This window comes from Lycorma delicatula, chromosome 1 (genome assembly GCF_047948215.1).
Source record: "Lycorma delicatula isolate Av1 chromosome 1, ASM4794821v1, whole genome shotgun sequence".
Classification (NCBI taxonomy): domain Eukaryota; kingdom Metazoa; phylum Arthropoda; class Insecta; order Hemiptera; family Fulgoridae; genus Lycorma; species Lycorma delicatula.
In genome coordinates, this window is record NC_134455.1 from 332739273 (window position 1) to 332751356 (window position 12084).

The window sequence follows — 12084 nt, forward strand, 5'->3', positions numbered from 1 at the left end:
CCGCATTCCTATGTATCACCCTAGTTAGTTCAAATGAAACTCTTATAACGTTTTGGTACATTACATTCTATAAAACACAACAAACCTTTTAACAAAAAGTATCCACCAACAGACAGAGCGATAAACACAGGCACTAGAAGTAGGCTTATCCTGTATATGTGATTTATGTAACCAACAAAGCAAATTCCCACCACGCTGTTACCATCAATCTCACCAAAAGCCATTGTAGTGATCGTCAATACTAGTGGCAAAGACCATGCCACAAGATGGAAATATGCTCCTTTCTTTTGTAATCGCTCTTGAATTTTACCTGAAAAATCAAAATTACTGGTAAACCTAGGCAGAAATGTTGGCATTACTACTTTTATAAAAACAAACACATACCACAAAAGAGAACTAAAACCAAACAAGACATTAACTTTTGGCTGAGCATGTCACTTATTTTGAAGCTATGAATTAATAAGTCATTAACTTAACTCAATAAAGTAAAAAAATTAATTCCTAAGATACAAATGGCATACCACAAGGAAGAAGACTATATTCTTTAATTACCTTCACAAAAATAAGAAAGTATATTACTTAGATTAAAAAAAAAATAATAACAATTGTTATAAAATAAAATCCATCTTAATATTAGAATTATTTCAAAATGCAATTTGGTTTATTTTTTATGCCTTCAAGAGATTTTAAAACAAAAGAATGAAACAGCATTTCCCATAAGAATTTGCTTTTCCAAAGACAAAGAAGCAAAATGTTTATTAATACAAAAATTTCAAACCCAAGTTAAGAATCAAACCTTGAACATATAATATCATGAGATACAAAATAATTATGAGAATGGGTACATACTTTAATTATAATCTCACTTAAAAAAAGAACATGGAACTTTGCTGTTATAGTTTGTTGGTTATGCAACAAGCCATTGGAAAAATTCCAGTTACATCCAAAATTAAAATATAAATCATTTTGTTATAATTTTTTTCTATATAAAAATTACAAGATTTATAATTTTCACTAAAACAATCAAAAAATAAATAATTAGCAAATGCTAAAATATATTCTTTCTACCTTCTCAAACTTCAAATACTTTTTTCTTTTTTTCTCAAACTTCAAATACTTTTTTCTTTTTTTTATAACATCTTTACTTACAGTTAAATTTTCAATTTTCATGATAAATATGATTCTAATTTTGTCAGAACAAATTTCTTTTTACGTTTTAAAACTATTAATGTGAAAAAATCATAACATCATTTACCATCTACTTTTTTGAAATAGGTGTGTCAACTTTCTAAAAATAAATCCTGTTAACAAAAATTTGAAATGAAGTAAATTATTATAGGGGTAGAAAAAATCAAAATTTAACACATGTTAATATAATATAACATATTACAAGAATCTTAAAATCACAAATATTCAGGCTATAAAAATGTTGTTTTCTATAAACTGTTCAATTCTTTTTTTAAATGTGTTTTACATAAATTGTGAAGAGAAGCATAGACATTTTCATTTTCATAGACATTATCATTTTTTACAAAATGATATTTTTACAATGGTTTGTTACTGAATTATAACAGCTCAAATTTGCTAAAAATAATAACATACATATTTTCTTTTTATTACCTCACTGCAGCATATGAAGAGCAAACTGAATAAAACAAGATATTTTATCACTAAAATTAAATCTGCAAAGAATTTTTATCAATATAACTTTACTGCTTTTATCACAAGTCCCTAACATATAATGTTAGGAAATGGGTGCCACCTTTGTAGTCTGTAGTTTCACTTTTAATTTTATTATTGCCCGCGAGAGTTTTCATGCAAAAGTGCCTGCTAACTACCTCTGAGCTCCCAACTGATCAGAAGTTTTCTCACAAAAAGATTCTGATATCTCATACATAAAAATTTTACATAACAGAACTTCTAAACATGAAAACATGCTGACAGTGCACCATACAGTGCAAGTGTTAAATGCAATATGTTAATGTCAAGATCTGTTTTTCAGGAATGAGGAAATGAATATGTGTTACAACTCCAGCAGGTAAAATTTACCTCTTCTCTTTATTAGTCATATTTCTCTTTGGTGTCTTCATTGTTTAAAAAACAAATCTAATATGTTTGGGATCATCTACTCATCTTAACTTATTAATAATTCTGAATTCATCAGAATTCCCAGTAATATAAATATCCTCCATACATCACGTGGAAAAAATTATTCAGCAGCTAAATAAGGTGGGATATTTATTTTATAAGGTAGGAAATTATGGATTTCTTCATCCAGATGATATTAAGCCTTTCCCAGTTTCCTTCTAAATTCCTCATGTGCTCTGAATGTTTTGACAATAAATATTATTTTATTGACAAGAAGCAGATAAATCCATATAGAAACAGCGATTTGTTTTATCCACATCCTCCTATAAAATTATCTATCAACATCAATCCTATATTAATTCTGGTATGCAGAGAATTAAAATGACAGTTGCAGTGCTAATAAACAACAAAACTTAACTAAATGCAGGTTCACAAACTTTGAAAAGAGCATGATCTGGTGAATAAAAATAGGAGGGATCTTACAGCAATATAAACAATTTAAAATTAGTATTAATTAAATTAAAATTATAAAAATATAGGAAATATTTTCTCTCAGGTTTCTTAAATCCAAGTAAAAGAAAAAAACAACTAGAATAAACATTAAATCACTCGCTATATACAATAAATGAGAATTGATAAAGTTGCTCAAACAGAATCACAAAAAGGAACATTATAGAACTTTCAGGAAAAATTAAAAACTAAATTGCATTAAATAAATTTTGACTGTTAAAAAATTCTTCATTTGCAAATGTGAAGGAATTTGTAAAAGTAAGCAAGCATAAATTAAACAATTAAATGAAACAAAAAAAAATCCTAAAAAGTTTTCTATCTGTAAAAGGTAGAATATCAATTTGGACAGTCCAAGAAGATAGTAAAAGGCTAGCTAGCTAGCTTTTAACCACTTAAACTTCTCACACAGATCAAACTCAGTCCAATAGATATATTTCAAGCCCTGTTAAGATGTTATCACAAACATTTTGTCAACTCAAGTCAATAGCTTTGATACACTGGATCAGTTCAGTAGAGTGAATTTTCTTGGGAGATTTGAAACAGTAAACAAAGAAGGCTCTGGCCTTAATGGTCAAATCAAATAATACCAAAAAACCAACAATCTGATCCAATCACCCCATTTAGTGAGTTGGATCAGATATCAACTACTCATGATTGAAACAGAATCAAGGTAAACAATTTGTTGAATTGTAATAGTTCATAATTTTATACAAAGAAAATTCAGTTACTATAAATGAATGTTGAACATAAGAGAGAAATATCACATAAAATGCAAGAAAACTCAGACATAAGCAAAAAATGTACACACAAGTTTAAGAATACAAAGTTATTCCACAAATTGCGATGTAAGGTGTTTTGAGCAAGCACCTACTGAAATAATTAGATGCTAAACAATATCCAGTTATCTGTGAAGATGTTAAGATTTCAGAACAAACACAAAGATAACCACAAGAATGAATAATGAGACAAGTAGTACTTTTCTTTACCATTGGAATATAAGAAGTTATGAAACACCTAACCATGAATGTAGAACAAATTGGGGTGGTAAGTAGAAATAAAAAGGTTAGCCCAGATATAACATTAATAACAATAAAGAATTTTGATTAAACATATATTTTTTTATATCCACAAGATACAATACAGACTATATTCAGAATAAAGTTTTACAAAAATCACACTTTTTACTTTCTTGAAACTGGTTTAACCCTTCAAGATCTGACTGCAGGTAGATTTAAGGCCTTTAATGCATAACTTTTCCAGTTAATCAAGCATTCATTATTCATTACACACACACACACACAATCTTATTTAAATCTCTAACTGATTACTGATCTATGTCAAAATTGTCTTTCTTTTTAATTTGAGAAGTATTTCTTTCTATTATAATACAATATTGTACAGTAGTCTCATTTCACAGTTCCACGTACGTTTATAATAAATTTGTTTAAAAACGATTATATTATAATAGCTTTAATTTATCCCCAAAATGTTAGCCACATTGTCGAAATCAGTATTTCTTAACATTGAACTAAAATAGATTTTCATTCTAACTATTAAGAACTGAAAAATAAAATAAAGGTAATAAACAGTTACATTTATATACTTAACACTTGTAAAAAAAAAGGTGACAACAGTGGGTTTGTTTCTGATGCACAGCTTACTATGTACATGTTAAGTTATTTAAAAGATTTGTCATTGTGATTTCTATGATTTTTCAGTAAATGAAATAAGTTACAAATTCTTGTATCTTCTGCTTTGGTTTTCTTTTTTGAGTTGCTGTCTCCGTAACTATTACAGAAGTAAAGAAATGATCTAGCTGTTAATAATTGTAATGAATTACATTCATTAAGTAGTACAGTGTATTAAATTAAATTTACAATTAAAAAAATAAAAATTTACTTCAATGATTCTGATGAAAAGGAATTCCATGTGGCAAAAACAATATTTTTTTTAGAAAAAATACTGTACAAAGCCATTTTCAATGTAACATCTCATATACTTGTTATTCATATATTGCTAGCCTTAATAGCAAATTAATGTCCACTAATAAATATGTAAATTTAATTTAAAAAAAAGCTGACAACACAGTTGCAGGGCTTTCCCGTCACACAGCTGTGTTTTCTGATGCACGGCTTACACACACATACATACAGAACTTAATTTAAAATATTTATCATTTTATTTAAATATAATAATTTTTAATTCAATGATTCTAACTAAAACACATGCGCATATCATATTCACTAGCAGCAATATGGCGGTACTAATAGCAATGGTCGGCACTAACTAAACTAATGTAATTTCACAACTTATATAGAACAAATTTCGCTTGCAAGGTGACAGACTGGTGTAGCTGCAAGGCTTTACACATCAGGTATCAAGTCAACTGGGTGATCAAGTTCGAGACCCACCTAGACTGAGTTACTTTTTTACACTTTCAAAAATATTCATTTATTTAATTCTACTGCTCACCAGTGATGTCACAACATAGCAGTAGCATTTTTTGGGTAGGGCGCAATTTTGCAAAATTTTTTATGCAAATATTGTTTTTTTTTAATTGTTAACAAATGAGCCAAAAAAAAAAATGACCTTAGTTAGGCGAAATCTCAAGATACTAAGGGTGACCTTACTCTACAGCTTCACCCAGTAGATCTTTTAAGTTGAAAACTGAGTGGCATCAATGCCCCATATATAGAAGTAATCTGACCGAGTTTAGTCAAAATCAATCCACTAGTTCTGGAGATATGAGGTGATTTAGAGACCAAAACTAAACACACATACATACAAACATTAATATCTGGAAAATTTCAATCCAGTTTTTTGGGTTCCTTAGGTGTCAAAATGTCAAGATCTGGTGAAAACCGCATATACCTAAATTGGACTGATTTCAGTAATTTCCCTACTAGAGCTATAGCGCTATCTAGACAGTTTAGTAAAAACTATAAATAATACAGAAGACATAAACATATCTTGTGATTGTAATCTAAAATATACACTATGTGGCTGTATTTAAAGACAAAGAATCTTGGAAATAAAGCATGTAGCCAATCATAATATTCCACTTTGTGTTTAATACTCAGATATACAATGAACAGTCAGATGACCATCTCCCAAGGTACTGCAGTTTACATGATATGTAGATCAATGCATTAAAGTGTTAATAACATGACATAAAAAATTCCTTCAGGAAAGTTAAGTAATCAAGGAAATAGGTGTACCCTGACAAAATACAAATAAAGAAAAACATTGAAAAAGCCTTACCAAGAATAAATGCTTGAAATGATACATTTAAGGCATACATGAGAATAACAAACCAAACAATCCCTGCCATAAGGAAGTAGTAAACCAATACAAAAACCACCACACAAGATAAGTTCTCACCAGCACTGAAACAAAACAGATAAACAGGACAAATAAAATCCCCATGTAACAGAGTTCATAAATGAATTGTGTGATATAGCTGCAATTGTTATACTTCAATTAAATTCAAACATTCAACACTAAAACACTGATTAAAACATACAGCAAGCAAAAAGTTGTACAAACAGATTGATACTGCTAATATTTTTAAAACATTTTTGTAGAACAAGTGAACTGGCTACCAATAGAAAACTGTCAAAGAACTGTAATACATTTCAGCCTTTTTACAATCCTTGTCAAGTTTCTTAAATCCAAATAATTGATTGTGTTAAAATTGAAAATATTATAAATACAATGAATAACAAAGCTGGAAGAGAAGCAAACTAGCTGGAAGAGTAGCAAAGTATACAGTACGAACAAACTAATAAGAACAAAGGTAAGTTTTGTTCTGTTGTAGGGAATTTTTATTCTGCGGCAGACTGCTTGTTATTTGGTGTTTCAGGTTATGTTGTTAGTTCATATATAAACAGAATCAGTGGATTTTTGTGCTTTTATAATTCATTATCAATTAGTTTTTAGTGACCTTGCGAGTTTCTGTTATAAGTTTGTTATTCATTTCTAGTTAATATACAATGCATATAACCCCACAAAGGTGGTAAAAATTGTTTCTCTATCCCAACACACACAAATGACTTCAAGACAGATTGCCATGAATGTAGGTGGGGTTAGGTACTATAAATGATATCATGAAAAGGTTTAGGGAAACAGGTTCCGTCTCTCCAAAGAGAAAACGAAAATATGGATGGAAAAAAACCACGCCTACACAGGATCAATTACTAATAAGAAAAAGCAAAATTAATCCACAATTTTTAACTGTTGACCTTAACAGGGACTTGAGAGCCAGTGGGACTAATGTTTCTGATATGACAGTTCATAGAAGACTGTTGGGAGTGAGCAGGATTGCTCAGAAACCTAAAACGAAGCAGTTACTGATACGGAGGTTATGATGACAAAAAGACTTCAATGGTCAAAGGAACATAAAGAATGGACTATTGAGATGTGGAAAAAAGTTATTTTTTCAGACGATACTCAATTTCTTTGTCCAAGGGGAGAGAGTAGCCTACATTCATAAGTCAGCAGATCAGAAGACTACTACAACACCAGCACACCTGCAACAAGATCCCAAACACCAAGCTGAAAAGATGTTTGAGCATGTTTTACATATGAAGGGCCAGGAGCACTTTTATGCATGTGGATGAGATGATGAAATCGGACCAATATGTTAACCAAGAAAAATAGTCTCACTATTGCAGAAGAACCCAGAACTCATTTTCCAACAGGACCTTGCACAAAGTCACATGTCAAAGAAAGCAAGAGTTCTTCAAAATTTTGATTTTTGAAGAACTTCAAGTGCTCTCGTGACCAGGGAAACCCTCAACCTGAATCCTACTGAAAACTTTTGGGCCATACTAAAAAGAAGACTTGGAAAAATGAACTGTAACACAAAAACTGATATTAGTTCAGTGATACAGGTTTGGTTTTGAGATGAAAAAAATCAGAAATCATTGTTCTACCTTAGTGGAATAAATGCCAAAGAGGATTAATGAGATAATCAGAAACAAAGAACACATAAACTATTAAATTTGAGTAAGTTTGACTATTAATTTTTTTTTTTAAATAAAATTTTCTGTTAAAAATACTGTGTTCGGATTAATTTGTTCACCACTGTAGATGCATAATATTTAAAAATTCATTAGTTTTACATAACAATATATTTTTAGCTTATCAGTAACTAAATCTATTTGGCTAACAGGACCTAAGAAGGCAAAGTAATAAAACTTTTCATAGACTTAGATAAATCTTCTAATAATGAAAAACTCATTTATTTTATTTCTAAGTTAAAATGTTTGAAAATAAAATAGGTAATACATATAAGAATAACAAACTTTGAAAAAAGATGTGAGTGGTAGGATACACCTCCATGTTATAGATAAAGAAAATACTGTTAGTTAGCTTCATATAAATTGCAATCTAAGTAGGTAGTTGAGAGAGGTAGCAAAAGTATCTTTAATGTAGTATAATACCTTAAAAATAATTTCTCAAACATGGTACCACTGATATGCTAAATAAATTAACAATTAATATAATCCACCTTACCAGCACGTTGAGATACGTTCTCTAAATCTTTCAGCTTACTTGGAAGCCATCATCAGGAGTTAAAATTAATGCATTAAAGTCAAAGTTTAAAAATCATAGTTAAAATTTAAAAACAGTCATGACTGTCTTATAAGTATAAAGTTATACTAGTAGGACCGCGACAGACAAGGTGCTGATAAGATGGATAACATTAATTGTTAATTTACCTTAAAAATACTACAAAATCAGTAAGGATTCTGAGCCATAGGCAAGTATTGGCCATCTGCAAAAATATAAACCACTCCCAACAGAAACCTACATGCCTTTGGGAGGCAAATAGCTGTGCTGCTATAGTTGCTGCCATTAGAGGTATTTGTGAAGAGGCAAGATAAAGAAGTTTTTTTTAAAGGGGGCAGCAGTTAGTAAGAATGCCAACTGATTGATGGTTGATATGGTCTAAACAACAAATTGTATTTTAAGCTTTAAATACTGCAAACTGAACGCATGGAAAACTACAGATGAATTTTCTGAAGAAAAGTTTTTCATTCCTTTTTTCTTTAAAAAAACCCCATATGATGACCATTCTCCTGGGTAAAATATTCTGGAAGCAAAATAATCTCTCAATTTGATCTCCAGGTGGGAATAGCTCAGGAAAAGGGTATCAGAAAGTTTAAAAAAGAGGATATATATTTTGAATCATAATACTGAATGCTCAAAGCTTAAATAGGAAAGGTAAGTTGCATAACTTAAAAGAAGAAACATAAAGGTCATATAAATATATAGAAGGAATTAGTATGGTAAGGAAATTTAAGCAACATTTTGGTAGGGGAATGAAATTACAATGCAAAACGTAAGAATGGAAATTCAGAGTAAAGAATAATTTTGAATAAGAATACAGAACAAAGAGAATGTTATTTGAAGCTACAGATTGTTTTAGTCAATAAAGATTCAAATCCCAAGACTAAGCAACACTGAAAGTTTATACAGCAAAATGAAGAATAAAAAGTATTTTAAAAAATAATGATTTAACAAAGTATGCAAAAAGAGATGAGAACCTGTAATAACAGACAATGGGAGACTGGAGTGGCATAATAGTAGAAGGGAAAAGCATCGTCTAAAATGAAAGAAACAAACAATAATAAGGTTTACAGAACTTTTTACTAAGTATAAATTAATGATACAAATACCCTTTTAAAAATCATACAAGAAACACTCAGGTCAGGAGAGATGGGAATGTATTAGATTAAACAATGGTTAGACAAAGATATGAAACTAATTATAGACTGTAAATGGTATCTAGGAGCAGATATTTATTCTAATTACAATTTAGTTGTGATGATATGCAAGATAAAAATTAAAGAATCTAACGAAAATTAATAAATAAACCAATAGGATATAGATAGACTAAAAGTTTATAATGTTAAGTTAAAATCTGGACAAATTATAAATATACAGATTTAAAAATTACATCAAAAATAGATGATTGGAAAACTAAATTTAAATGTAAAACAAAAATACAGAATATTTTTATAGAAATAAAATACAAAAATAATTAAAACAAAAAAGGAGACTTTATATTACAAGATCCGACAGATGATTTCTGCAGGTATCTGTTTTTTTAATGAAACTCAATTTAAATGAATGATTAATGATAATTTATTATGTTATTACACAGGTTAATTTAGGTTACATGAGTTATTACAGGCTGCTCAACAAAAATTAGCTGCAATTACCTTTAATTAAATATATCGTAATTAATTAATTTTAATGATTGTAACTATATTTTTTTTAAGTGAATTAAACATCATTTGAAAGAAAATGATGTGAAGAATGTAAAAAAAAATGGTTGCCAGCTCTCAGTCAGCCACAACCTCCAAGTTGCCAGGTGTAAACAGGTATGTTATTGTTAATTATTTACGCTCATTGTGATTTTCAAAAAAAATTATGTACTACATTGAAATTTAATTTTTTTCTGTACACGATAATAAATGGTTGCCTGTAAAAAAATGGTTGCAAGTAGTGGTTGCATTCATTTGAACCAATTACTTTCAGTCTGGATGGGTCTGAATGAGAGAGAAGGAATGTGTGTGCTGCTTCAGATTGTAAACAAGAACGCAGCACAACTATCATGTACAGAAAAAATTAAACTTCAATTTTTTTGAAAAACACAATAAGTATAAATAATTAACAATAACATATCTGTTTACACCTGACAACTTGAAAGTTGCGGCTGACTGAGAGCTGGCAACCATTTTTTTATTATATTCTCACATCACTTTCTTTCAAATGATGTTTAATTTACTTTAAAAAAATATATAGTTACAATTCGTTAAAATAAATTAATTACAACATATTTAATTAAAGGTAATTGCAGCTAATTTTTGCTAGGCAACCTGGAAATATGCATTAAATTATCATTAATTATTCACTTAAATTGAGTTTCATTAAAAAAAGAAAAACAGATACCTGCAGAAATCAACTGCCGGATCTTTGACTATTATGTATAGCATTAATAGTTGGTAGAAATCATGGTAAAGAAAATATTTAAATTAAAAAATGACATTAATGTTGAAAAATATTTATATTATTCCAAAGATAATAAAGAAACAGAACATATAAATTTCTTTAAAATAAAATTAATAGAGCATAAAAAACAGTAAAAATTGGTTGATGCAAAGCTGTAAAGCAAAGAAAATAATATTAGTGAAAGGTCGATGTAATAAAAAGAAAAATAAGCGAAAATTGTGAAAATGAAGCAAAAATGTTATTAGTACCATTGGCAGTGTTAAAAGCTAGGAGATAAGTGTTAAAAAGTAGGACACATGTCTCAAACCCAGTGTGACAGGAACCAAGCAATTGTAAAGCGGTTTTGCTGATACATATCTGACACTGGATAGTAAGAGAAGCACTGCATAAGCTTAGCATTGCAGCACTCTACAGCCATGCTCAGTAGAATAGTTGGCACTGACAAATATTTCATTAGTATTTTCCGGACAAAACTAGCAGCTTGTTTTCTCCTTTGTTTTCAGAATTGCAATCACAAATTAAGGCACTACTGGGATTATTTTTTTATTAGGTTGATGATTTTCCACAAAATATTTAAATTTTTTTTATTAATTATATAAATATTTTTACAAAAATAAAAATGTACAACTAACCTCGGCTCTCCTATTCTTAGAGTTCCATCCTTACGACATACTATATCATCTCGTCCTCCAGGCAAAAACTGAGCTAACCAGCCGACGCAAACAATCATAAAGCAAAAGTTAATGTAGAAGATTACTAATGCTGGATACTTTCTAGATGATCTCCAGTCGATCATAAATGTGACCTTAAAAAATATACGACTTAAATATTTTTTTACATCACAATGTACAATAGAAGCTTAATAATAAATAGTTATATTTTTAACCAAATGCACATGAACTCAAGACTTAACAAGAAGAATAACTAAGAGTTAATTTGATGTATTTTTAAGGCCCTCATATACGTAAATTTTAAAAAAATTTAATTTCAGTATGTACTTCATATTAAATAATACAGTTTATAAATTTTTATTGCATAAATTACATTGCCAAAACAAATCAAAGTTGATGGAGACATTTAAAATGAATTGATTGAATCGCTTTTCACAAGTGAACAAAATGACCCATACAACTTCATTGTTTGTAGGGTAGAGAAAATTAAAAAAAAAAAACAGTTAAAAACATTATTGCACTATTTTTACACATCTGATCAAATAAATCAGCACCATATTTTGTTTTAATCACACCATCAGATACATTAGATTAAGTTATATGACAAGCGTATCTAATATTGATGCAAATTCAACCATTTTTCCTCTTTTTGATAGTAAAAACTGAAATCCATTTCACTTACGTTTGTAATTAATGAAAACACTTCACTCAATTACTAGCAGGCTGTGTCCTTGAGCTCTCAGAAAATGTATATCCCAATAACTGCACAAATTTATGTTCCAAAGGAATAAAA

General features: G+C 29.2%; 1 protein-coding gene across 1 annotated transcript in view; it reads right to left on the reverse strand.

The window, feature by feature from the left end:
- smo (smoothened, frizzled class receptor) overlaps positions 1–12084 on the reverse strand; it is a 98396-nt gene that overhangs the window by 60547 nt on the left and 25765 nt on the right. The window contains exons 6-8 of the mRNA XM_075382171.1: positions 11253–11425; positions 5860–5984; positions 86–310 (exon numbers count right to left, since the gene is read on the reverse strand). Of these exons, the coding sequence (XP_075238286.1) occupies positions 86–310; positions 5860–5984; positions 11253–11425 (523 nt within the window). The remainder of the gene's footprint in view (positions 1–85; positions 311–5859; positions 5985–11252; positions 11426–12084) is intronic.